This window comes from Falco punctatus (genome assembly GCF_963210335.1).
Source record: "Falco punctatus genome assembly, chromosome: 7".
NCBI lineage: Eukaryota > Metazoa > Chordata > Aves > Falconiformes > Falconidae > Falco > Falco punctatus.
Genome location: NC_137587.1, coordinates 71,191,643 through 71,218,841, shown reverse-complemented (window position 1 = coordinate 71,218,841; position 27,199 = coordinate 71,191,643). Strand labels below are relative to the sequence as shown.

At 52.3% G+C, this 27,199-nt stretch overlaps 2 protein-coding genes across 6 annotated transcripts in view; both read left to right on the top strand.

The window, feature by feature from the left end:
* Positions 1-20,838, top strand: part of ARID3B (AT-rich interaction domain 3B) — a 36,764-nt gene extending 15,926 nt beyond the window's left edge. For 4 of the 5 annotated variants that reach the window (XM_080397357.1, XM_080397355.1, XM_080397354.1 and 1 more), the window contains exons 5-9: positions 10,496-10,679; positions 11,895-12,154; positions 12,266-12,523; positions 15,299-15,403; positions 16,157-20,838. In XM_080397357.1, the coding sequence (XP_080253483.1) occupies positions 10,496-10,679; positions 11,895-12,154; positions 12,266-12,523; positions 15,299-15,403; positions 16,157-16,311 (962 nt within the window). In that variant the 3' untranslated portion in view covers positions 16,312-20,838. The remainder of the gene's footprint in view (positions 1-10,495; positions 10,680-11,894; positions 12,155-12,265; positions 12,524-15,298; positions 15,404-16,156) is intronic. The other variant, XM_080397358.1, reaches the window with a different exon arrangement.
* Positions 20,839-20,919: 81 nt separating this feature from the next.
* On the top strand, positions 20,920-27,120 carry LOC308067854 (uncharacterized protein). Its single transcript, XM_080397382.1, is given in 5 exon segments — positions 20,920-23,980; positions 23,982-24,474; positions 24,952-25,126; positions 25,672-26,016; positions 26,019-27,120. Coding segments are annotated over 5 exon segments (1,980 nt in total). The 5' UTR covers positions 20,920-23,531; the 3' UTR covers positions 26,537-27,120.
* Positions 27,121-27,199: the final 79 nt, after the last annotated feature.

Genomic DNA, 27,199 nt, shown 5'->3' with positions numbered 1-27,199 from the left:
GGTGGTGAAAAAATAGAGCAGGGTTTTGCTGGTATTTTTGGCTTTCATGTGCAGAGGCATAACTGGGCTTAATTAGTTTACTTGCGAATGTTAACCTGAGCTCACATGTTAATGTAAGGGCTGGGATGACTGACAAGACAGGACAATAATCTGAAGGGTGTGATTGGCAGCAATAGAAACCTCCAGATACCTAGGGAGAAATCTGCTTAATACCTCAGTGTCTCCTTCCTGTTACCTTTTAATTATTTATAATTGACATGTTCCCAGTGCAGGGGCTGAGCTGGTTACCAGCTGGTTGCTGTAGGAGTTTAGCTTTTAATCATCTGGGCATTTCCAAGTGTATTTGTTTTCTGGAGACTCCCTTGTTTTCTTGCTTGCTAGAAGGCTGAAAATGAAATACAAGAACCCAGTGCCCACAGGGGTGAGATGTCAGGAACTGATAGCACACTCCTAGAGGGGCTGCAAATGTTTGGCCCTGCTCTGGGGGACTGGCTAGGTTGCAGGGTGTGAGGCAGTTGTGGGCTTGCTTTGTATTTTGGGACCCCCAAAGTAATAGGCAGGATGACTCTGGGGAGCTAAGCTGCTTCAGGTTGATAGGAGAGCTGAACAGCATACATTGAGCTATAGGAGGCAGCTTCCGTCATTCATCTGAGCTGCTGTGTCTTACTGCAGAGGAAATCTTTTGACTTGGCATGGTTTCCCAGAAGCTGGACTGTCCACTTTTCCTGCTATTCCCAGCACTGTCTGCAGCAGGACTTTGGTTTTCTACTGAGCAGATGGACTTGCCCACTGTGTCCTATTCTGGGATTCTCAAAAATCTGGAATCTTCTACCACAAAAATATCATAGGATACCATTCAGGCTCTGATTTCTTCTCCCCTCGCTTTACGTGCCAAATGAGCACCTTAAACTATACAAGGCTGAACAGATGCCTTGTTCTGAAAGAGTCCCCCAAAGATGGGGACAACTGAGGGCTCATTGCACCTGAGAGCAAAGTGCTGTGTTTCTTAGCTAGTATGTGTGAAGAGCTGGTTAATTTGCACCTCGTGTCTGAAGGGAATGGAAAGCAGCTCTGCTAATAAACATTGCTAGTGTAAAGATGGGGATTTTGCTGTTGTCCAGGAGAAGTGCTGGCCCTTGTTTAGGATTGATGGATTTGTGGCACAGATTGCAAACTGATGCCAAACCAAAAAAAGCTCGAAGTGAAAGATAAATGACAGATTTCACAGGAGCTACCGAGTAGCTGGAGGGATGAAAAGATTTGGTTGTTGGTGCTGCTGTTAGGAATGTACCTAGAAATGTAAAGCCATGAAACAGGCTTAATGCAGATCAAATGTTCAGGTCTCATCTGCCTCTGAGCACAGCAGGTTGTTGCTGAATGACCACAGCTGCAAGTGATAAAATGGCCCTTCAGTGGCAATAATGATGGAAGAGGGAGATGAGAGGAAAGCTGTAACTCTTCCTTTGTTGGATGTTTTATTCCTTGTATGTGTTTAGGTGAATGGGTCCCACCATGGCTGTGATTGAAGGGGCAGATGGGGAGAGGAGGGGAGACCAGCTGAAGAGAGCAAATTACCGTGCGGGGCTAGCTTCGAGCCAGGCCTACGGCAGGACCAGCCTGGCGCGGCTCAGCAGGGACGATGCTAGCTTGCTGTATTACCCTTTCCACCTTTCCTGTTTTTTTCATCTCTTCTGCAGTCTCAAACCGAAGGTTGTCTTTCCTCAGGCTGAGCAGGGATAAGCAGCTTCAGTGGTGGCTTCCCTCTGTCTCCGTTGCTGAGCTGGTGTCTTGTGACAAGTTGAGCCTTGGGGTCTGGTTTCCCAGAAGCTCTTAACCTCCTGCAGCGTGAGGAGCTGCTCTGTGGGCAGGCTTGTGGTTCAGGGCATTTTTAAGGGCACGGGCTGAGACTTCTCTGCTAGTGCACTGTGGAGAGGGTTGCATTGCAGGCACAGAGGCTGGATTTGTTCTGCCTGCTGCGGAGAACACTTGAGGCAGGAGCAGTTTTCTAAGTGCCCACGCTAAAGCTCCATCCATCACAGTAAATCAGGGTAATCTTGTGTTCCCCCATCTTTTGTATTACTGAAAATAATTTTCTTACAGCAAAGTATGTAGCCAGCTAAGCAAGTTCATTTACTCGGGTCTGGCTCAGTGTTAGAGGTGATGACATCTTCCGATTTTCGGGTCTTTCTCACTCTGTGAACATACCCTGGTGGTAAATTTTGTCGCCATCTTTTTTTGTGTGTGATAGAAGACATAGGTATGATGATGAGTAGCAGAAAAATGTAGCTGTTAGCCCTGTAGCATGTACTAGGTAGTGTAGCTAGACAGCTTTTTGTCTCCAGATAGTGAAGGACTGTCAGTGGTGTGACTGTTACAGCTGCTAAGGCAGCCACTGATAATGGAGCTGATTGTATTCCACCAGTGCTGGTCAGGAGAGAGCTGGAGTAGTGGGACTGTTTCATCCCCTGGAAGGATCAGTTGTGTTCGTGCAAGACATTCCTCTCGAGAAAAGGTTTGATGAGGAAGAGATCTAACTGTGTGCTATGGTGTATTAGGAAAGGCTCCCTTTCAAGGGAAGCTGTTTTGTTCATTTTAAGTACTGCCTTTGTGAAGACCTCATAAAATGTCTCCAATTGTACAGCTCTACTAATTTTGTTCAAGGTTTCTGTGTGACCTTGGTTTTCCCAGATGGCTTGACCATTCTGGTTTTTTATGTGTATATACATAGAAGGGGCTTTGTAAGTCTGACCGTGTGGTTTTAATGTTTTCCTGCTGTTGTATGCTCTGTCTGCACATTTTAGATGTGGAAATACAACAAATCCAGGGCATTGACAAAAGCATTTACTGATGGATTCTTTTATCTATAGGCCAAGTGGTGTTTATGAAATGTTTGTTCAGGGAGTACGCTTCATTCTTCTACTGATTGTTTTGCAGGTTTCTTCTTTTGATCCTCTGGAGATATTTTTGTGCCTGAATTAAGCAGTGTAGTTCTGAGACATCAATAGACATAAATTCTCAGCATCCTGTGTTCATGCTACCTGCTTAATGCTGAGCCACAACAAATGTTTCCCTAAATAGTAGATTGTATTCTGCAGTGGAAAAATTCTCACTCGAGGCACTGCAGATATCTCCTCTGGAATGGACCAAACCAACCAGGAAAAGTCCTCTTCCCCGTTAGACTATTGGATTTGTGCACAGCGACTTCTCTGCCTCCTGTACCTCCTTTAAAGAACCTCTTCTGTGGCCAACCATACTGACTTTAGACTCAGGAAAAATGATGGCTAGTGTCTTGTGCAAATGGTAAGCAGTGGGGATCAGTGAAATATTTTAGCTTTTTATTTTTATATTGTTAGAATGGAAAGAATGACTTTTCCTGAAGTTGTAGGGGGAGCTGGCATTCTGGTTTACATTCCTCTGTATGCTTTAAATGGTTTAAGCTTTTCAGAACATGGAACAGAACATACTACTCGGTGTACTTAAACACTTGTAAGTGATGCTAGGGTAAAAAACAGGTGCAAAGCAAGGTGCTTGGGATCCCTGAACAGCTTGAATCTGGCTCTTCTGGGGATGCAGAGTCCTGTACCTGAGGTAGGGTTCTCTGTAGCATCCACAAAACTCTTGCAGGGAACGTCTTGCTCCACCAGCCTTGGGTCCCAGGTGACTAAAAGTCTCCACCAGGCACTTAAGTTGATATTTTGGGGGAGTTTACCTGGGCCAGTTTGCAAACTGCAATAACTTACAAGTAGTTGTCAGCAGGTCCTTCCCATGAAACCCAGACTTGCTCCCCTTTGTTTTTCATACACAAGACATTCATTGCGGCATAGAGACATGAGAACTTTTTTCTCTAATTTGGAAAAAGCCTGGAAGTTACCTTTTGGAAAGATTTTAAAAAAAATTTTTCTGGGAAAATACCCAGTGCAATTTAAATAACTAATATCCCTTAGTTTTAAGCAGCTGAAAAATAGTGCTTTAGAGTGAATGTTGCTTTAGCTTCAAAGAAGAATCATATTTGGAAGCTGCAGTTGTAATTAATGGAAAAATAGTACTGCGAGTTGACTTGGTTCTGGCTTACAGGATATTTGTTTTAAACTTAGCCAACATGAGGAATGCTTGAGCAGCTTAAATGTTCTGTATGAACCAAGTTGGCACTTGACAGGGTACAGAAGAAGTTAATTTGAAATGATTGGCTGTTGTTGCTTTGCAGGAACCTTTCTGTAGCTTATTCATCTGATACTACTCTGCTCTAGTGATTGCCAGCTGAGGATCTCTGGATCCCAGGTGCCCCTTCCTGGGTATACAGAATTGAGTGATGGAGTCAGAGGGGGTTTTCTTCGCTCCCCCTGAAGGCTGAGATGTTAGATGGTCATGTGTTTCTCCAGTGTCTCAAAGCCTGCGTGTTTGCACCTCAAATCCTGGTCTTCTCAAGCTTTTGCTTGTATTGGTACTTCCTCCTTGCTATGGGTGTTCTTGGCCTTTCCCCCCCTCTAAATTTTAGCAGCATGTTTTTCAAATGAGGAATGAACTGCTGCAGTCAAGCAGTGGAGGTGGCTCAGCACTGAAGAGATGACCCTGTAGATATCCAAGTGGATGGTAGAAGGTGGAACCATTTGACATGAAGATGCTCTTAATTTTCGACTTGGTTCAGCCTGCCTGACCTACCTTTATTTTCCCCAGCTGCCCTTCTTTATCAGCATTGCAGTCAGTATTTCTGCCTCTCTTTGCCTGAAGAAGAAGAGTTTGCCCATTTAGTTCAGAGGTCACATGTATGGAAACCCACCACCAGTTGCGTGGCAGTTCACCATCTGGTGAAGAAATTTGTAATAGCAAATATATTAGACCCAGCTGTGTCAGTAGCAGCCAGACAGTTGGAGCTGGGTGCAGGAGAGCAAACCTCCGTGGGACCTCTGTTACAGGGGTGTGCAGGAGGGTTACCGTGGCCGGTGCCATGGCTAATACAAGGGGGCAGGGGATGCCAGTTAGGCGGCTGCTGGTTCAGCAGCCGAAATCTGATAAGGGGCTGCTGTCAGCCTCGCTTACTGGGGAGGGAAGCAGAAACTGATGGTGTTTCAAGGGGCGCAGATAAGAAGTGGGCCTCCTGTCAAATAGAGCATGATTAATTACCCTCTATCCTGGCTCCTGCTTTGATAGGAGTTGTCTAATGGTCTGCAGGCTCACAGATCAGGTGGTGACATTCCTGTTGGGAGGTGAGATTGCCTGCTGTGGAAATGCCATGCGTGGGGAGAGATTAGATCAGCTGTGGCATGAACAGGGAGGAAGAGGGGAGAGGTGGTTTCCTTTCTGTATCCCTTCGCTTTTTATTTTAACATTGAATGCTTGGGACAGACTCAAACCAAATCAACACACAAAACTCATGCAAAGGAGCTGGGGTGGCTGAACGAGCAGCTTTGTGTGAAGCCAGCCAGGGTTTGTCCTTGCAAGAGGAACTGGGGCAGTGCAGAGTTCAAGTTGATTTGCTCGTGTTCTGCGCTGCTGACTTGCTGTTGAACTGAATTTTCCTCTGTTTAGCCTGGGAGATGAGGAGGTTGTTCATACCAAGTAATTACTCAGTTTCCCTTCAAATAAACACGAAGACCTCTTCAAGATTTGGTTCAAAATTCTTTTGAATCACTATGGACTTCCCCGGTCTCCTGGGGAAAACCTGTTCCTTTTGGCTGTCTGATACTGTTTCTCTTCTGAACATATTTAGAGTGGGAGGTGGAAAGAGCAGCTCTTACCTGTACAGATAGTGTATTAAAAATGCACACACACACACTGTGCCTATTTTTCACTCCAGAGTGTACTTTGTTGTGCTCTGAATGTTGCTCTGTGGAATAATGTTTGGGATTCTCACCTCCTTTGTTCCTTACTAAGAAATGGACACTTCTAAAATTGGCTAGGAAGAAAAAAAAAAAAAGGGAGGTGATTGCAAAAAGTAGTGCTCCAGGCTGGGTATAATTAACTGCTCTTTGTCTCTTGCATGCAGGACAAGTCATGGCTTAGACTGCTTGATGGTGGGGAACTCCCTGCAGTGGGCATGGCTCAGCAGGAGGAGAGGAGAGAGTGGCCCTTGGCAGGGGATCTCCATCGTGGAAGGCTTGCAAATCCCTCCAAAATGAGGGGACGCTTATTTTCTATAATTTGGTTATGAACAGTCTTAGGGGCAGTTTTCCTTGTTTAACATCAGTCTGCATCTTTAGTCTTAGATCTATCTTAGCTGGGCTTCAGGTTGAAGAACGGGGGGGAGGGAGTTGGGCAGCGTGCTTGGGTGGATAGTGAGGAAGATGTTGGTCCAAAGCTTAGTTCCCTTAGGAGAAGGGGAAAGGCTGAGCCCCAGCACTGGGCGGGCGGCTGCTGTGCTGGGGAGCAGAGCCTGCGGGTGCTGATGGCTCAGGCAGTGCCCCCTCTCCAGATACTGGTTCATGGCCAATAGATGTAAAATCAGTCATTCGGAGATGGTCTGGGGTTTACAGCTTCCTCAGTCCCTTCTTAAATAGCTCTTGAAGGATGAAAATTAAACAGTTGCCCCTTCTGCCTCACCGGTACAGGGGACATTGGGGACATTCAAGTCTATCCATATAAGCCCTTTAGGCTTCTGTTGCATCTGCCTGGAACAGAAGAGGCTTTTGAACAGGGGGAAACAGCTTGGCAGAGGGGGCTGCCTATTTCCCTTGAAGGACAGAGATGTTTATAGCTAGGCAGGCTTCCTCCAGGGAAACTCTATTCCAGAAATCTGGATTGTAGTTACAGCTTGCTTTCCCTGCAGAAGACCAGGAACCCTTGGGCTGTGGGATGATTCCTCTTTCTCCTTCCAGAGTTTGCCTGCCCTGGAGTTTGTCTTTCTGAGGTCTCCCATGCTCATCAGCTACACATCACCCCTTTTCCAGTAGAAACAAGACTGCCTGCGTGTCCCAGTTTTGGGTGATTCTTGAAGGAATGGCCTGTACTTAATAGCTGGGGTTATACTAAAAGGAAGAGAAGTTGTTTACGAAGAAAACTAGGAGAGGAGGCAGTCATCTTCCTTATCCTCTTCTCGAGTCAGGCAAGGCTGCTGGCTCTTTGCAGGCACGGTATGTACAGCATTTCTGAGAGCCGGCAGAATAGAGAGGCTTGAAAGTACAGTAAAATGAGTTCGCCATCAAAAGGCAACAAGTCTTATGCTGTGCCCCCGGCTGCTGACCTTTCCCTCTGGAATTCTCCCCTCTGACCTCCGGATCATTAATCCTGATGCTGCCAGATGACAGTAATCCATCATGGCCCCTGACAAGCCTTGCAGCCGCCTGTGAAAGGATCCGCTCGGCTTCAGCATCCAATCGTCCCATGATACTCGTTTTTCAGCCTTTCCTGTTTGAGCGCTGGGGGTTTCCAATAAAGACTTTATCGCCTTGCCTTTCCTCGGCGAGGGGCTGGGGGAGGAGGGGGCTCCCACAGCAGCTTTTCCATGCTTCTCAGCTCTTTTACAGTCAGATCCTATGAAACATGCAGTGCCCTGGCTTGCTCAGAAAAGTACAGTTAATTTACCAGGTCTAAAACCCAAATGGCTCTTTGCTCGCTCTGGGGGACATTACTTGGAGTGGTGCTATGAGAGAGCGTGAGAGGGAAGTGATTGCAGCCCCACGCTCAAGTGGTAGAAGGTTGGAAGTAGTTTTGTCCCTGCTGTAAAGTTTCTCAGCTGGCATGAAGAAATTTTGTAGGTAGGAGAGAGGAAAGAAAAAAAAGCTGTAGGTCTTAGCTTAATTTATAAAGTTACTAATTGAATTTCAGGGCACTTTGGTCTGTGGGTCTTGTTTAAAAGCAAACTTCAGGAAGGGAAGGTGTCAGAGGGGTAGTAACATGAGGTGGGGAGGTCAGACCCGAGTGCTGTTTCTACTCCAGCCGTGAGCGGGCTCTCTGGAAATATATTTAAGCCTTTATTTCCCACTGTGTAGATAATGTTTGTCCCTTGCACGGGAGCATTTGGATAAATAACACTTTTGTCCCTTTTCAGCTGCTATGATGGGAGAATCTCAAGAAGAATGAAACTGTTGAGGAAAAATGCAATATGTTAAAAAGCAGCTATTTCCTTACACTCTGTGTTAGTGGCTTGTTTGCCTGAGGAGCCTTATCCATGACCCTTCCCTTTCACTCTCCATCTGGGCACTGTCCAAGGAGAGCTGGATGAAAGTCCCTTCTGGACAAGTTAATGCTATTCCCTAAATTGGATTGGGGAGAAGCGGGTAGCTTGGAGCGGTGTGGGGTTGCTGGAGGAGGAGGGGAGAGGGTCTTGATGCTGCCCCCGGGGAGCAAAGGCTTTGCTGGCAGTGTGATGCCCCTTGGGACACCCTGGCTCTCCTCGCTGCTGGGGCAGAAATGCTGAACTGTTAATGAAGGGGCATTTTGGGGCGGAAAGAAACCACCCCTGGCTCTTCCTAGAGACCTCCAACATAAATATTTCCCCGCTCTTCATTGGGAGCGGGCTGGGTGTGACTGGTTACTGTGGCTCAGCTGATGAATGATAACTTAAGGCTGGTAACATGATCGCTCCCAGCCCTCTGTGTGTCTGAAATGACGCTGTTGGTGTGCTCTTAATCTTTGCAATAACACACTGAGACAAAATGGTGGCTGAGGAAAAACCGAAGCAAACTGAGGATTGCATTTACACAGGCTGGCCTTTTGGGAGGGGCTGGCTCCTGGCTTGGGGCAGCCGGCTGGGATGGATGGATGCAAGGAGCTGCAGCACATTTAAACAGTTTGGAAACATCTCTATCTCTGCTCCCTGAGGGAACTGTCGTCTCTGAAATGCAGGAAGAGGATCTGATGCAGTTTGTGAAATTACTGCTTTGTGGACTTTTCTGCTGGGGACAGGGAAGGGGTTGTTTAGACAAGGCAAGGAAAAGAGGATATATTATAGATACGAAATGACGGAGCATGTGGACCAAGCCTGATCAGGTTGCTCTTTGTTTTCTTACAGTTTAAGAGTTAGTAACTTGGTGAAACTGAAGGGCAGCCCTTTTAAAGCTGCAAAAGTTTTCTTTTTCTATCCAACGTCTCATTAACCTGTGGGAATTGGTACCATGAGCTAATGCATAACAGGCTTCAAAAAGAAAAGAAGAAAAAAAAAATTACACTTACATGTATAATGAGGACATCTGCAGAGCTGAGCTGAACTCCTTTTCACTAAACAGAATAAAACCCATTTATAAGGGCCATAAACTGCTCTGCTTCGGGGCATTAACCGAATCGCTGGCTGATGAGCAGTGGCAGAAGTCTCCCCTGTGGGTTGGGTATTCCATAATTGTCCATTACAGCGCTTCGCAGGCTTTCCTGTAAAGGCTGGTGCTGACCATTGTGGTAGACAGGATACTGACCTCAGATGGATGGCTCTTTGATCCAGGACAGTATTTCCTATGCAAAATAAAAGGTTTGCTATATCAGCAGGTTTTTTCTCCTCTTCCTCTCCTTGCCTAAATCTCATTAGTTTGACCTTTTCAAACCCTGCACGCTTTATCACTTTAAGGTGCTGCTAAAAGGGCACTATGGGGTTAAAAATCAGATTTTTCTTACTTCTGTTAACCCAGAAGATGACAGAACTGAACAGGAGGGATAGAGCTGTTTCCCTGTCTGTCCTCTCAAGGATCGAGGATAGAGCAGGACCTTGTTTTGGGCTCCAGAAAGTGCTTGGGGGTACCTGGTGCTTCTCCCAGCCACCATGAGGATGCCTGGTGTTGCCATGTCTGCAGTCAGGCACGCAGTTGCTTCATCACACTGCTCGTTTGTTCATCTCCACCATCCCCACGATTGCTCTAGCTTTCTCGTAACAAGTTACGGCTCCAGCAGCTGGGTTGCGGTTGCTACCAAGGTACACGTGTGGCCTCAGTGGTGTGTCATTTGGGAGCGTGTTCAGGGAGGGGTGGGAGGGTGAAAATGCCTTGTGAGAGCAGTAGCCACAGCAAAACATGCACGTGCTTGTGAGGGAGGATAGAGGTGCATGTACGTGGGGGAACGAGGTGCTCTCAGGTGTCGTGGACGCCTTTGTCACTGTTCCCAAGCAATACAGGACAGCAAATCCTGGGGAGTTGAGGGAGACAAATCCCCATGTATAAGTAGCTTCAGTTGCCTGGCTGCTCAGCCCCTTCCTGAGCGCAAGCAATACAGATTTTTATCTGAGATTGCCCTGGGAGCCCATAAAAAATGATTCCTCTGTGCTGCTCCCTCACCCCTAGGATTGAATAGTCCCTACTTCCCCTCTTTCTATTTTAGAAGTTGCTGCTAGCTGCAGGTTATTATTTGTCTGATAATTGCTTTTGCCTACAGGAAAGGATTTTTCATGGAAAGGACGTGCCATGTAGCTACACTTCTCTGGCTCATTTACTCACCCATCGAGAGGTCTCAAGTCAGGCTGCAAATACAGTTGCCTGAATTTCCTATTAGAAAGAAGATCGATAGCCCCGACCTGCCGGTTTTCTTGGCCTCATTTTCTTTCTGACTCCATGTTTCCTTCCCTGCTGTTTCCCTCCAGGAACTCCCATCAATCGGATACCCATCATGGCAAAGCAGATCCTGGATCTCTATATGCTCTACAAGCTGGTAACTGAGAAAGGAGGGCTGGTGGAAATCATCAACAAGAAGATCTGGCGAGAGATCACCAAAGGCCTTAATCTGCCCACCTCCATCACCAGTGCTGCGTTCACGCTTCGAACCCAGTAAGTCCAGAAGGTCTGACAGCGTGGATGGGAACACGAAGCGGGGACTGGGGAGTGTGAAGCAGGGACTGGGGTGGAAAAATTGAAAGACTAAATTTTGCTCTGTGCCCAGGGAGGAGCTTTATTTGTCCCTCTCGCCCTAGGCTTGCAGTTTTAACTTTTCCTTTCTTTCTTCTGCTCTCATTTTTATTTTAGCCGTGATTCCCCTTGCGTCCCTACAACCCCAGCACTAATATGCTATCGCCTTGTTCCCTGCGCTCTGCACCTCCCTCTATCCTGTGCCTTTCTCACCTCTTCAGAGCGTAAACTCCTCGGGGTAAGGAGGGTCTTGCTCTGTCTCTGGAGAGCACTTGGCACAGCGAGGGGGGAGGGAGGCCTCCTGATGTTTAGGCATCAAGTATGAACTTGATCATTTCATGTCTGTAATCACTACTAAGTTGTGGAAACTTGCATTTAGCACCTGCTTACTGTGAGGATTGCTTTTCTGACCTGCAGTACCTCACATTGATTAATTTGAGCAATTAATTGATTAACGTGAGCAATTAATGCGAGCAATAAAGAAGTAGAGTAAGCAGAGGAAAAAGAATGGTGAAAGTAAACCGCAAAGCTGTGCTTCAGTGACTCGAGCACAGAAGGCTGGGCTCTGGGAATCCATACCCAGCTCTTGTGCAGACTCTGTTTTCTTGGAAGTTGTAAGAGCCCCTGAGACCCAGAGAGGGAAGCTCCTTGCCATTCCTACAGCCTTCGGTACAAACAGGCTGTCTCCTGTAAATGTGTGTGCCAGAATTCCGCAGAAGTGGTAAGGTTTGGTGCTGCCCAACAGAAATGACTTGGACAAGGGTAATCCTTCAAACTTCCTTCCTTGCGTTGAGTGTTACAGTCCGAGATCTGAATTCTTACAATTTTAGGTGGTATCTCAGTTGCAGAGGAATTCTGCATGGGTTTTTTCTGCCATTGTGGGTGTAGTAGTATGTAACTGTGTGCTTTCCTATAAACACTGAGTAAACTCAAAGTCTGAGAGCTGTGCTTCACACCCAAACCGCTCAGTGCTCATCCAACCAAGCGTAGCTGCTGTCGTGATATGCAAAGCCTCCAGATCTGCAGAAGACTTCAGTCGGAAGGACTTCCTGAATATGGTGCTTGTTGCTCTAGCCTATAATTTCATGTTCTACTGAGAAACCTACTTGAATTTCCCTGTGCTCGCCTCTCTCCCAGGTACATGAAGTACCTATATGCCTACGAATGCGAGAAGAAATCCCTCAGTTCCCCTGCTGAGCTTCAGGCTGCAATTGATGGCAACAGGCGGGAAGGCAGGCGGCCCAGCTACAGCTCCTCTTTGTTCAGCTACTCGCCCACCACCACAGGGCCTCCTTCCCTCCTGTCTCCCCCAAAGATCCGCTTCCCCATCATCGGTGTTGCGCCAGGCAGTGGGACCAGCAATCCTCGGGTGTCTCCAGCAGCAGCTGTCAGAAAAGGTCAGCAGCTACTTGTACTTGCAGCAAAGAGGGCGGCCGGCGGTTTCCACGTTTGCGTGCTCGCTCTAGGAAGGGCTGTGGGAGGGACTAAGTGGCTCTTACCTTTTCTAGGTGACGGTGTGCCCTTGACTGTGTCTATGCCAAATCGTATTGCTGTGCCAGTGACCTTGGCTAGCCAGCAGGCAACTGTGGCAGCAAGAACAGCCACCCTGGAGCAGCTGAGGGAGAGGCTGGAGTCGGGAGAGCCTCCAGAGAAGAAGGTCTCGCGGATGACGGAGGAGGAGCAGCGGCTTGTCCAGCAGGCTCTTCAGCGCAACCTGTTCAGCATGGCGCGGCAGATCCCCATGAAGATCAAAATCAATGGCAAGGGTAAGCAGCACCTCTGGATACACAAAAGGTCGTTGCAGACTGCAGCAGGGAGGGAATTGCTCCCAGTCTAGGATGTCAGACACCTCTTCACACGCGGGCTCGATTATCTCTCTGGGTACCAGGCAGAGGTCACTGTCAAGCAGCTGTTAAAATGGAGCACAGTAACTGCAAAGCTAAACTGTAGCAGTATTTTGTTAGGTTTTACCTACTGCTGCTGGTTCTATTCTTGTTGATGCATAATCCAGCATCACCTGAATCCAGCCTGGATTCGGAAGAATCCTAGCTGTGTTCAGAAAGCTCTGCATCTAAGCTGATAAAACCCACTTGACCCCTACAACAAGACCCTTACTCTGAGCTTAGGACCTCCTGCGTTGATCGCGGTGAGATTGCTTCAGGACTCAAGCTCGCAGAACTTGCACTGTGGGGAATTACCGGTTTCAGTTGATGACTAGCTCGGTTGTCCTTGCAGCAGTGCTGTTACGTGCTGTGAGTGTGTTCCTTCCTTTATGGGAAGCACATGGGCTGGCTGAAACTGCTTTGGTTCATGTAGCTGACCCCCTCGCGTTTAATACCTGCTGTACATCAGATCCGAGAGCGTGCTTTAGCCTCGCCAAAGGCAGCCCTTCGATGCTGCTGTCAGTGAGATGGCTTTTGGAAGGGAAGCCCGTCCTGTGCCAGACGCTCAGCTTTCCCCTGCCTTGCTCTCATCTGAGCCTCCTGCCAGCGTTGTGCTGCAGGGAATGATTTTCTGTCCTTTCTTGCTCACAAACCCTTTCAATTGATCGTGTCGGTAACGGCTTTTTCTGTACGGATAGCAGACTGCAGGGGGTGGGGGAGAGATGCCCAGCTTTTAGGAATCCTTTGTCAGGTGTGATGTGGAGGCCACAAAGACCTGTGTATCTGCAGGGGCCCCTGCACATCCCACGGCTTTTAGCAAGTCAGGTGATTTCTACCAACATCTGCTGCAACCCTACGCACAGCCTCCAGGCAAAGAACTCCTGGCAAGGCTGGGTTAGAAGGTCACATATAAGCAGCATTCATGGCCTGGGAAATGCACTCCTGAAATGCTTTGTAAAAGGGGAGTCGCCCTGTAAAGGTCACATTGTCAGAATCAATACTGTTATATAGTGGCTTCAAAAGCTGATTAAGTGCCGTGGCTCCCTTACCTGTCCCCGGGGCTGCACTTCACTGGACAGCAAAGCCTCAGAAAATTTCAGTCCCAACAGCTGCTTCCTCCAAACCTTTTGATCCATTAAAATTAAAGGTCTCAGACCCCCTATTAATTGTGCAGTTGGATGTAGGTGCAAGGCCAGGCAAGTTTGGCACCCCTTGGAAGAAAGGGAAGAGTTGTTCTCGAGGCCCTTGCTAGCAGTGCTGGTAAATGCTTTATTGAGACGTTTTGCCAGAAACGTACATGGCAGAGGGTCAGAGCAGGTTCCCCTCCGAAGCAGCAGCAGCTGGCTGCGGGGTTAAACGGCACTGGGACTTCCCATCACAGTTCCTGACAGCGATGCGTCCACCTAAATTTCACCTTTACATAAAAACAAAACCAGTGAGTGAAAGGGAATACAAACTTTATCGAGTAATGTTTATCACTCTCATCTCAATTTAGTTTGGGTTTTTTTCTCTCCACCCTGAACTTCCAAAGTCAAAATGCTAGGGATAATTTCAGTCTCTACCAAGAGTGACAGGCTGAGGGCTGAGCCCCAAGGACTCAGTGATACTACTCCCACCTTTGTTAGGGCACAAAAGACAGGACAGACTTGCTAATTTTCCCAATTGCAAAATAAAAATAATATTGAACTTTGTAAAGTCTTTTGAGAGGCACTTTTGAAAAGCACTGCACGAGCTTATCATAGCTTGATAGCAATGTGTAGGTTAGATGTTGGCAATGTCCTTAGTGTTCCTTACAGGGACGGTGAACTTGCTGTCCTAGCTCCTTCCAAGTCTGCTAAAGCCACGCATTTTGCATGCAGTGCCAGAGCCCGAGCAGACTGCGTAATCGCTCTCTGTTTTAATAGCCCAGTGCCCCAAAACCAACATCGGGTGGGCCGGTAACCACGGTACGGCTGTGCAAACTGTGCAGATGCAGTCCTGCGAGCCAGGGCCACGGCCGCCAGTTGCTTCGGTTGGAGGTTCAGAAACATCCAGGAGAATGGGACAACCGGCTCCCCCGAGACATCAGTGCAAATTGAACCCCACGGACACTTCCAGAGCGGCCCATCAGGGCTTAGAAAGGGCTCCCCAGGCTGAGGACACTGGAAAAACACATTTCCCAGGCTGGAGGGGCAGCCAAGTGTTGTGCTGCTGGGTTGAGCCCCTGGCCCTGCGGGTGGTCCCCTCCCTCCAGTGGCCGCTGGAGCTGCTGCAGCCTGAGCCGTGCCCAGGGAGTCGCAGCAGCTCCCCGGGAAGCTGCCACCCCTCAGTGAAGGAGTAGGGGCATGTCCTGTGCTCCCAGTCTGCTGCCAGCACGGCCACAGTCCAGCCCATTTAAATGTGGTCTTGTGTCGTGTGTGGAGGGGACGTTAACTGGGCCCTCCAGTGCGCGAGTCGGGGAGATGTGGAAGTGCCACTGGGCTCACAGCCGACCCTCGGATCACACCAAAGCGCTCAAACACCTTTGTAGACATAATAGGACTGGAAGTGAATGTTGTGAGGGATTTCCTCACCAAAGAGGGGACAGGAGGAGGACTGTGTCCACCTTCGATCATCTCTGGGTGGTGCAGGGAACGGGATAGTTACTCTCTAACTCTGCATCTCTTCTTTCTTGAAAAGAAGATAAACCAGACTCAGCAGCAGCAGCGGCGGCACTGAATTTGTCACCTAACGGCATTGGGAGTATTAACATGTCTGTGGAGATTAACGGCACAACTTACGCTGGTGAGAAGGAACCGCTCCCGGGGGGGTGTGGAGAGCCAGGCTGGTGGCACGGAGGGGGCGGCGTGGCGTGGCGTGGCGTGGCGTGCTGTGCTCCCCGGGGCTGGCCTCTGCCGAAGCGTGACAGGCGCAGCCTGCCCGGCTCAGGAGGCTCAGCAGGAGATGGTTTCCATTCTTTCTGGGTTTTGGTCCTGCAGTCGAGTGCCCTTTCCTTTTGGTGGTGGTTGTTAGTATTCTTAAAATCCAAGGGAAGGGACTCCTACAGCAGTGTTAGTAGGAAGGAGTATGATCCCGCTTCTCCTGCTGAGGAGTGGCTTTACTCAGCTCCTCCTCACGCATCTCTGGGAAGCACGAACTGTTGTCCCGTGTACTCTGCTGAAGGCATTTCACTTCTGCAGGTCACACGCGTGCATCCTTGGACAAAGCCCAGGTGGGAGGCCTGGCACTGCAGTGCAATGCAAGTTGCTTCTCTCCTCCAAAGGTGTTGAAGCCATTTGGGATCTTTGTCTTATGTAAGCGCAACATCCCCGTGACAGAGGCTGCCAGAACAAGTCCTGGGAGATCCCTTCTTATATCCTGGTCACTATTGACCCTCTGATCTGTCTCTGAGCCTCCTTGTCTTGTGCTGAGCCTCTTTCTGTTGGGATGAGGTTGCTGGGGTTGGATTGAGTGTCCTTTGCTCTGCACCCTATCCTTCTCGGCCGTGCCACCCCATAGTCCCAGTAACCCTCCTTTTTACCTCTCTCTGCCTCGCAGGAGTGCTCTTTGCCCAGAAGCCAGTCGTCCATCTCATTGCAGGCTCCAGCACCCAAAGTTCCTGCAGCAGCAGCAGCAGCTCCCACTGCTCTCCCAGCCCTACCTCATCCCGGGGAACCCCCAGCGCAGAGCCCTCCACCAGCTGGTCTCTCTGATGGACGGCCGAGCCTGCTGTCTCTCACACTGGCCTCCGGCAGCTCTTCTCTCTGCTCTCGGCAGGGAGCGAGCCGGGAAGGAGTCGCACAGATTACCTCATCTCAAGGAACCTGCTTTTGTGGTTGGCCAACAGCAAGATGATGATGATGCTGAAACCTTTCCATGCCAGCAAGTTTTTCTTCATCGTCTGTTTGTCCAGCCTTTTTTCTTTATTCTCCCCTTTCTTCCTCCCTTTTGCTTTTTGTTTTCTTCCTCCTCCTCCCAGGGTTTGCTGTGTTCCTGTTGCGGGTGGGACATGGAGGGGGGGGGGCATGCCTGGCGTTTTTCAATCAGGGACCGTCTCTAGGAGCTGTGGGTTGAGAGATGGCTGAGACGTCACCAAGGCAGGTGGAAAGACCTGGAGTTGGGGCCCAGAAACTTGGTTCTCCTCGAACCAGTGGCCGCAAGGACTCTTCCCACAAAACAACCCTGTGTATTGACAATCCTAAGAGCCGGTGGGGTGCCTTGCCCCTGTCCTGCCGGGGCTTGTGCCGTGTGGCTGCAGAGCGGGCAGGCTTCCTCACTTTCCTTCTTCAGGCTCTGTCGTGGTCCGGTGTTCATCTGTCCTCCCGTAGAACACGTGTTCTTGGCTGGTGAGCCTCCTTCCCCCACCCCGAGGTCTCGGCAAGAGGGGAAGGACTTTCTCACCGCTATGTTTGACCCATAGACACATTAAAAACCTCTCGTCAGCTGCTTCGCTCTCCTGGCTGGTGCTGGCCTCTCCCCTACGGTTGCCTTCAGGCTTTCAGCCAAGTTTTGAATGCCCTCGACCTTGTCTCTCTGCCCTCGAGGAACTCGTCCCACTGGCATTTACCCTGACAGCCTGAACTTACTGTGGCTCGGTGTTTTGATCCTCTGCCCCCCTCGTCACCAAAGAGCTGTCATTTAGATTGATCTGGGCTTCCTGGGGTGACTTCCTTCTCATCAGGTTCAGTAGCCCCTGGAAGCTCTCCCCATCTGTGCGCTGGCCACATAGAAATTAAATATTTGAAATCTGATTCAGCAGGGCTGCAGGGTGTGTGTAGGTGTCGTGGTTAATGCTACGCGTGTGTTTCTTGGTTGGTCTCTGGACAAGCCTGCAGAAGCCCAGTCCCCTGCAAATTGTACATGCACAAAAAGGCAGCTGCTCTCAGCTGAGTGAGACCTTCTGCGCTCCTGGGCAGAAGCAGGGAAGAGGAAATCTGGCCCTTCCTTGCCTTTTCCCTTAAACCTGCAGCTGAAAGCAAGTGAAGGCTGGCCCTGGCTCTCCTGTGTCTGGAGCCAAATAAGCTGACTTGGTGACTCCATCAACTCCGCTCCTGCTCAGGTGGCCTCATTCTGTCCCCTCTCTCTTCTTCTGGCCTTTCCCACACATGCTTTCCCCAGCCTGGAGATCAGGTCCAAGCACCATCCATCCTGCCCTGGTGACGTCCTTCCCATCCTCTGGGCCCAAGTCAGGTTTTTTTGAGCAGATGAAATACCTCAGATATGTACTTGTTGTTGGGTTTTTTGTTTGTTTTGGGTTGTTTTTTTTTTAATCTCTTCAGGAAGTATTGGCATATCTTATCGCTTGGGTTTTTTTATATGTGGTTTTGCTGACATTGTGTTGATTATTTTTTTTTATTTTTAATTGTATCACCAAAGACAAAGTAAAAAAAAAAAAAAAAAGCTGAGCTAAAGAGCAGTGGCTTCCCCAGCCTTTAGGCCAGCAGGGGACAAGCTGAACAGCATAGTCCCAGGACATGTGCATGACGCGGGAGGACAGGTACAGGTAGGGCAAGAGTGGCTGCTTACTTAGAAGATGTGTCCTTTTGTGTTGGACGTGAGGGTGTCTCCAGAGTCCCTGTTGTTTTTCTAAGCTCCAGGATCTGTGCTTGCCTTTAGCAAAGCTGCTCAGCGCAGCTGGGAGATGACGGCACTGCTTACACTACAGACTGGCCAAGCCTCTCGCAGGACGGTGGTTTCTGGCACCTGAGAGAACAGCTTGGCCTTGTGGTGCTGCACCCAGCTGCCTCCGCTGCCGTGCTGGGACTTCGTTACCCAGGCACAGCTAATTCTGCCTACACTACAAGACTAAGCCATGTTAGGTAGCCTTTGTGAGAGGCACCAAAATAAAAAGTTATTCTAGTTTTTCACCTGTGCGCGGGTGCCTCTGTAAGAACCACCTGAGCCAGTAGATACGTTGTGACCAAATCCAGAGGTTCAGGCTACTAAAAAGCAGTTTCCTGGCGTGTGGTGGGTGAGTTGCCCGGTGTCACACCAGTACGAGGTCACCTTTTTGCTGCTCACGCAGGCGAGCAGAGCTGTTGGGAGAACTGAGCTCCATGCGGGTCCAGAGGCTGGAGGTGCTGTGCCTGCCTGCGGTGCTGTGCCTGCCTGCACCACTGAGCCCGAGCTCAGCCTGGAAGCGTCTGTCCTGTTCCTGCCTGGTCCTTTCTGCCACGCACTGTGGGCAGCCCAGCCCGTCCCGGGCTCTGTCAGACTTCACGAGCCCGGGGAGCTCCCTCGGTCCCCCTGGCTAGCTGCGGCACGGGCCCTGCGCCCCCGGGGTGCCCCTGCTCCTAGAACCTCTTTATTTTATACTACTGAAAAGAGCACGGCTTTAAGAAACGGGGCCAGACACCACCACAGGGAAAGCCCCAGCAGCAGCTGGAGCATCAGGCTTAAAACCGTACCTAGGAACCAAACTGAATAATCCTTCCTTGGAACTCTCAAGCGTCAGGTTCTCCTTTTGAATCCCCCAGCGTTGCTCAGCGGTGCTGCTGCTCTGCCTTGAGAGCCGAGCGCTGGTGCCAAGCCTTGTGTAAACCGTAGGTAAGACCTCCCGGGTGCAAGCAGCTCTGCGCTCTCTAGACGTTAGTTCATACACCGTGGCTTGAGTTGTCCCGCTGCCTGACGTCACGAGGACTTGGTGGGAGGACAAGGGAGAAGGGGTGGGAATGCCCGTGTCCTGAGATGGATGCTGCTCCAGATGTCCCCCCTCCAGCTGCTTTTAGCGGGAGCAGCGGCCGCCTGCGGGGCAGGGAAGCAAGCTGAGTTGCTCGTGGGTGCAGGGAGCTTGCTCGGCAGATCCCACGGGCCTCCGTGGCACCTCACCCTTGCAGGCTCGGAGAGGGTTTCCCAGACTCTGGGACTCATTCAGATTGTTGGGTTTTTTCCCCTTTTTTGTTTTCTTTTGTTCGGGTTTTGTTTATTTTATTTGGGGGTGGGTTTGGGGGCTGTTTCCTATGAGTGGGACTGGGGCACTTTTTGCTTTTCCTTGTTCTTTCTTCTCTGGTCCTGGGGAGCAGAGGTTAGTAATGGGTGGTTTTGCTTATGTATCACATGCTAACATTGTGTTTTCTTGCACAGAAAGGCACTGGAATCACTGAACTGCTAAACAGCTTTGACACTACTAGAGTATTAATGTTTATAAGCTTTACACAACTAGACTGGAAATAGACAGGGACTAACAGATTGTTTTGTATCCAATTCAGGGAAAGAATCAAGTCGGGATGTGTAACAGATACCTCAGTAAAAATAAGCTGCAACAATAAACTGGTCCTTGCTCAGTACACGGGGGCAAGGACCAGCCCTTCAGACTGTGAAGAGTGACCCTTTCCCCCAGCCCGGCTTTGATACTGGCAGTTGGCTTAACGAGTGTTTTGCCAAGCTCCAGGTCTCCTGCTGAGCTGCCAGGCTTTGGGGACAGGGTTATGGAAACCAGCAGCAGAGACAGGGCGGCCGAGCCGGGAGCCAGGGAAGGCTGAGCAGGGGCGGTGGATCCCCCTCCTCTCCCCGGCTCCGCTTCATTTCACTCGACTGTGTTCGATTGTATAGTACTCAGGGGTTTTGATACTGCGGGTAGGACTGTTCCTCGCGTGAAGTGCTCTGCTTTGCAGTGTGGCTAATTCTCTTTCAACTCCAGACCAGCGAAGGTTTTGCAGTGAGCAGCCAAAAAAAACCACCAAAAACCAAACCAAAAGCGCCCAGCTTGCTTCCGTGCAGCCTTGATGCTCCTGTTTCAGGGGGAGATTTGCCAGCTGGGTTCGATGCCCAGCTGGGGGGAAAAAAAAACCACGAAACAAAAACAAAACACAAAACCAAACCTGCTTGTCCTCTTCCAGCAGATCCCAGTTTATGCTGGGAAGGCACAAAGATTGTGACCTGGGAAAGGGGGAAGAGGCAAGGGGGAGGCTGCGTGCCTGCTCGGCTCCCAAAGTGAATGTGAACGTGTCACACCAAGTCCTTTTGGCCACTGCGTGTGTGTGTGTGTGCTCCAAACAGAGTCAGATCAGATGTTTTCACCAAACAGCTGCAGCAGCCTTGCTACTAGTTTTCTTACCTATTTAAAAAAAAAATAAATAAAAAATAAATAAAAAAAAGAAATGTGATAGCCTAGGCGGTGGATAAATACCTCAACGTCTCCTTCCAACAAGTGTCTGTATATGTTGTTGTTGGGTTTTTTCTATCTTACACGTTATCTGAATGTTTATATTCCAATAAACTTCTACCTCTTCACACGGTGACCCTGCAAGCCTGTTTTGTGGCCACGCTGTTTGGCTGAAGCGCAAGTTAAAAATTTCCCAGCCCCTTCTTCATCCCGGGAAAATATTCTGAGAGGTTGGCTCAGCCTAGATCCTAGATGAGGTTTACGTCCTTGCAGGTCTTTGCTCTCCCAGTTTGTACCCTTGTGGGGAGAACTGGGCTCTAAACCTGCTGTGGCAGGCTGCGGTTTGGAGTGGTGGCTAGAAAGGAGCTGGGTACTTACGGGGTGGAGCCAAAGGGCTTCCAGGTTGGATGCTCCCCGGTGAACCCCTGCACACAGCTCTGGGGGAGAACAGGCGTGAAACAGGATGAGTTATGCTGATGTCCTCTCCCAGGCGTCCCTGGAGGGCTCAGAGCCGCAGCTGTCCCTGCCCCGTGTCCCTTACCCAGCCCCGGCCTGGCAAGGGCCAAGCTGGGGCAGGAGCTGCTCCCCCAGACCCTCCCGTCACCGCCTCCTGCACAAAAATGACATTTTGTGCTATTCACGCAGCACCTGATGTTGTTTTTCCAGTCATTGAACCAGTTCAGCCATTGGAGAGGAACTGGTTTCCAGCCCTTTTCATACCAGCCTGTCTGATGCCTCGGTGTCTGTTTTGGCCAGTGGCCCGTCCGTGGTGGCTGGGTGCTGGGATGGGGCTCAGCACCACAACCTTCCCCATCCTCCCACCGCCTCCCGCCATGCCTGTGCCATGGAGTTGGAAACCTCTCCCCTCCTGCCCGCACCCTGCCTGCGCTGCCCGCTGGCCTCTCCATCGGCACCTGGCTGCAGGGGGGACCCATGGGTGGCTCTGGAACACCCATCCAGCGGCGGCGGCAGTGCCGGGGCTGCGGCACACGCTGGCACGGCCTCCCAGAGCACAGATCCCCTTGGGCTTCCTCGGCGGCAGTGGGGCGGGATGCTGTAAGGCACCGAGTCGCGCCTGTTCTGAGCATCCCAGCTGCCTCGGCTGCCTCCCTGCAGCGCACGGAACAGCCGTGCTCGCTGATGGGTGCAGAGAAGCCGCCTGCTTGCACAGCACCCGAGCCACAAAATTCAGCTGCCTCTTGGGGGTTCTGCTGATTTCACTCCACGCTGTGCGAGAAGAGCCGTGCCTGTGTTTTACAGCCCCCCACCCCCGGTTATCGGACAAGAGTTGGCTGGCAGAGCCTCCCAGCATACCTGGGCTCCGGTCCCAGCCTGTCCGGGTGGCAGGCAGGTGAAGGCAGAGCCTTTCCCCCGCGTTCCCTTCCCCTTGCCCACCGCTGCCTTTGGCCTTGCCCAGCTCCAGCTTTTCCCGGCTCAAGGACCCACCTGCCCTCACTTCACACCTTAAAAGCCAGATGCCCGAAGCAGGTAAGGTGGGTTCTGGCAAAGGGGGGGAGCAAACACCCTTGGGGCGCACGGCCGTGGTGTTTATCCACCGGCAGCCTTAATATCGGGGGTGGGAACGTGTGGGCCCCAGTGCCGGGCTGGAGGGGGGTCTCAGAGACCTGTTGTCGGGTGAGGGGGGGCTCCATGGTGGCCACCCCGACCTCAGCGCCAAGATCCAGGACAGCCCTGCAGCCCTGCCAGCCTCCAGCCCTCTTACCTGCTCGGTGCAGCAGGTTGCTGCACAGCATCGTCCCACCTGGCTGCCCCAGCACCCTGAAACAGGCACCCAAAGGGGACCCCACTCACCCTCCCCAGCCCCACAGACCAGTGCGGATCTGTACGCCTGCGGTGGCCATGCTCCAGCCCTCCCAACTCGCTTTCCCAGGGCTGGATGCCCGTGGACATTGGCAGCCGTTGTTTGGGCTGGAATATAATCCTCCAGGCAAGTTCACATCCCAGCCCCCTTCCCTCCATCCCTCCCCTAAATGCCGCCGTTTGCCGCTCATCCCACCGCAGCCTGGCTTCCCTAACACATAACAAAGGGCTAAAGACGCCCAGCGCAGAGGGAAGTATCTGGGCAGGAGAGCCCAGCGCCATGCGTGGGGCAAACAGGACGATCCCTCCACCCAGCCGGCTCAGGCTCTGGCAGAGCTTTGCCCAGACCCTGCTCTCCGTAATCCCTCGCTGCAGGGCTGCAGGCGAAGCCGGCTCTGCGCACGCGGAGGGATTTGCATTGGCGCTTGTTGCTCACCTCTGAAAACCAAGTTTCCTATGAAACTTCAGCGCTGATGTCCACGAGTTTGGTTCCCTGGTCCTTAAACGATCCACATGCAGAGATGCCACCCTGCTCAGCTGCTGGGGAGCCTGAAACCCCGCGGGCATCCCAGCCAGGAGGGATAAAGTCCAGCTTAACCCCCCCCAGGACACTGGTCCTCTGGGCACAGCTTGGGGAGGAGGTGCCCCCTCTTTTGGGGCCAGGCTTGGGTACATAACAACTTGGGGAGCGCTGCCGCTTTGAATCCAGCTCAGGCGTCCCCAGATCTCCCCCTTGCAGGTCTCCTGCTCCTCCCCAGGGGCACCAGGGCCTCCCCACACATTTTGTGCGCCCCCCCCCAAGCAAGCGACCCGCATCACCCTGGCAGCAGGGCTGATAACTGATAATGCCACCTTTCCCAAGCCCTTATCACCCCCGGGGTGAGGCTCCGGCTCCGTTTGTTTTCTGTGTCAGGCTGCCCACACCCACAGGTGCCGAGCGCGGCCCTGACCAAGCCAACTCCCACCTTCTGGCTTTGGGATGCCCCACTCCGATCCCGGATTGCAACGATGGGGGTGGGTCACAGGCATGGCCGGGGAGGTGGGCACCCAGGCCTTGCTCTTCTCCATTGCTCCATCCCCCGCCGAGAGCCACGGCCGTGCAGCCCTGGCAAGACCTGCTGTGCTAGTAGTGCCTGTCTCTCTCCAGTGCGTTTGCAGGTCTTCCTTGGTGCAGGGCTGGCCCTGCTCTGTCTCAGCATCCTCCTGGGCTGCACCGTGTGCTGGTGGCACCGCCAGCACCCCCGCCTCAGCCGGGAGCAGGCAATGGTGGAGCTGGGACCTGCTCTGCCCACCAGGACGGTGCCAGTGCCTGTCCAGCAGGTGTATGAAGAAGTGGCAGGGGAGGTGCTGGGTGCCCAGGAAAAAGAGGGTTCCTGTGCATCATCAGCACCCTGCAGGGGCTTCCTCCGTGGCAGAGCATCCTTGCCCACTCTTCTCTTCCCTAAAAAGCTGGCAAAAGCATGGCAGCGCTGCCGCACCATCTCCAGAGCCAAACTGCAATGAGGAAAGCCCACTAGTCCACCCCATCCCAGGACCACCCACCCCGCTGCCCGCTGGCGCTGGCCCCAAGCAGCGTCCCTGGCTCCACTGCAACTTGTTCTACTCACCAGCTGAGGCCACGCTCACTGTGACAATTCTCAGCATCTCCTACCTGCCCAAGGGCTCCTACGTCAAGGTGTACCTGCTGCCGCAGCTCCCGGCATCCCGGCATGTGGCCGTGCACCACAGCAGCCTCCACCCTGCCCGCCAGCAGCCGTGCCGGTTCGGCCGGTACAGCCTGGAGGAGCTGAGGAGCTTCACCCTGCGCTTCACCGTCTACACCAGGTTCTGCAGCCTCAAGGACTCCTTTGTGGGAGAGGTCCTCTTTCCCTGTGCTCAGGCCACCTGGGACCCCTGGGCATCTTCTTGCTACAGCTGGGAGCTGTCAAGCACCAAAACCAAGCTCAGAAAGGTGAGGTGGCAGCAGGCTCCAGCACGGGGGTTGTCTTCATGTTTTGGCTGAGCTCTGCTTGGTCTCAGAGCCCTAAAACTCCCCAGTGAGAGGCAGAGCCTCCTCCAAGCACCACCCGGTGGGAGGCAGCGGGAGGGACTGAAGGCACTGAGACAGCAACCCCCATCCCTGTGGTGTCCTCTGCTGTGGTGCAGGTTCATCAGCTGCCCATAATTAACATCCATCAACCATAACAAGTGGCAGCATCTCTGCCTGGGGGGTTCGCTGAAGATGGGGGTGCCAGGGTGGAAGGGGTAAATGCAGAGCTGGCACCATCCTCGCGGGGATGGTAAGCATCAAATTCACCTTCCTGGCTCTTTTTTGCCCATTCATGACCCACCCGTAGTGTAGGTGGGAGGCAAACATCCCTGAGCTGGAGAGACTAGAGGAGGCTGGAGAAGGTTTCACGGTGTTTCCTGCTCTCTCACCTCATTCCAGCGCCTCAGCACCCATGATGCGAGCCGCAGCGTCCTCTCCTTCCCACCCAGACCACCCACATCCCTTGGCCAGCTTTTCCTTCTCCTCCAGTACCAAGCCCTGGCCAGCCGCACCAAGGTGCTGGTCCACAAGGCAGAGCACCTGGGCCAGCTCTCGCACATGCCGGGCACACCAGGTAGGGCACGGGGCATGGACCGGGGGGCAAGGCGATGCCCGGGTGGGCACAGGGAATGGCAACCCCTCCTTTTGCTTGGCAGGTAGTCTTATTTCCTCTTGAACTTCTCTTTCCTAAGCTAAATGAGTACAGGTAGGGCAGCTAGGATCTAGACATCTCCAATATGGCCCCCAAACGCTTAAAATATACATATTTATATATCTAAAAAAAATAGCATGGGGGTTTCTGTCCCACTGGCTGTTAGCACCTCTGTCTCCCCCCAGCTCATGCAAAGCCTGGGACGTGGGCAGGGACATGAGCTGAGGACTCTGGAGGTCCTTGCTCCCAACCAGGGAGGGGAGGGGTAGGTGCAACCAAGATGGACAGCATCTCCCTGTCCTCTGCCCACAGCTCCGCAGAGCCCCACGGAGCACCTGTAGCCCCCCCCGGCACCCCAGTGTGGCTGCCCATGGTGTGCAGGAATCTGGCTTGCCAACCTCCAGCCTCCCTCCCTGGTGCGTGCCCGGAGCAGGTCCCTCTCATCAAGGCTCTGTCTCCACTTCCAGGCCACTATGTCATCATCCACCTTTACCACAATGGCCACGTCATCGACACCGAGGAGACCAAGTCCGTCACCGGCTACAACCCCATCTGGAGCATGCCCTTCCTCTTCAGCCTCCCTGCTGGGGACATCCAGAAGCAAGAGCTATCCTTGGAGTTCACTGTCATGCAGGTGAGCAGGATGGAGGTGACCACAGCTAAGAAGGTGGCTTGGGTCACCTGTGCTCAGAAGCTCCTCCTGCAGCCAAGGGTCTCAGCCCCCACTTGCGGGAGGGGCACAGGCAAGCCCCAAGGAGCTATTTCTTGCTGTTCACGGGAGGTTGCTGGGGTGGGATTACTCTTCTTGGGGTAACGGGTGTTCCTAGCTCTGCTGGAAGGCCACCAGCCATGTCCCACGCTGCTTCTGCCCCTCTCCTGCCACAGGTTCGCATCTACACCAGCAGCTCCCCACTGGGCCGCGTGCAGGTGGGCCCCTGTGCCCCCGGGGCCGGGTTGCTGCACTGGAGGGAGATGTGCAGCCGGGGGCAGCTGGAGTCAGCGCGGTGGCACCGGATCCAGCCCGATGCTCTGGGACCCCGGCCGTGCCCGCAGCCCACGGGCAGGGCTTGTCCAGGGCTCAGCTGCCCACAGGAGCGAGGGAAGGGGGGTCTCCAAGCCTGGAGGGGTGAGGTCTCAGCCCACACATCCTTGTGGGAGAACTCTGGGCTCCATTGCCAGGGCTGGAGATCCTCTGGGGGGGAGCGAGCCTGTGTGAGATGGCTTCAGCCTTGGGGAGAGAAGAGGAGCCTTCCCCTGCTACGCCCGCCAGCCGGCCACTCGATGCCTGCACCTGGAGCGAGCCCCGAGCACCCAAAACCTCGGTTGTGGTAGGAGACGGGTGGGAAGCTCACCCGAATGGGAGACCAGCCCCGTGGCCACCACGGTGGTGGAATCTACTGTCCCTTCTAACCCACCGCCACCAGCCCACCCTTTCCGCCCAGTCCCACAGCAGGGAAGACCCTCACCAGGCTGTCCCCTGTCCACACAGGCTCTGCTCCTCCACGAGAGCCACAAAGACTTGCTGACACCACCCCAACCCTCCCTGCACCAGTGCTAAAGGTGTTCATCAGCATTTTTCATTAATTGCTGGCCCAAATGAGTGGCTGATGAATAAACAAAAGGTCTGGGCACGACTGCACGCGCAGAGCGGTTGAAGCTCTTTCCTGTCCCGGTGCTCTTCGCGGGGCTGTGCCGTGGGCCAGCGGCACCCACAGTCCCGCTTTGGGAGCAAGGCTTGTCCTCCGGAGGGGAGGGGATGGTCACCTGTCCCCGTGGGGACAACGGTGGCTCTCAGCCCCGCCTGGTGGAAGGAGTTTGTCTGCAGAGCCCATGAGGGGAGAAGGTACACGGGCCACAGCGAGGAGACCGTGGTGGGAAGGCCACGGAGGGGGCTGCCGTCACCAGGGCTGTCATGGCGAACACTGTCCCGGTGAGGGAGGCCATGGCAAAGGCTGGTGAGGATGGCCGTGGGGAGGGAGACCATGAGGAGAAGGC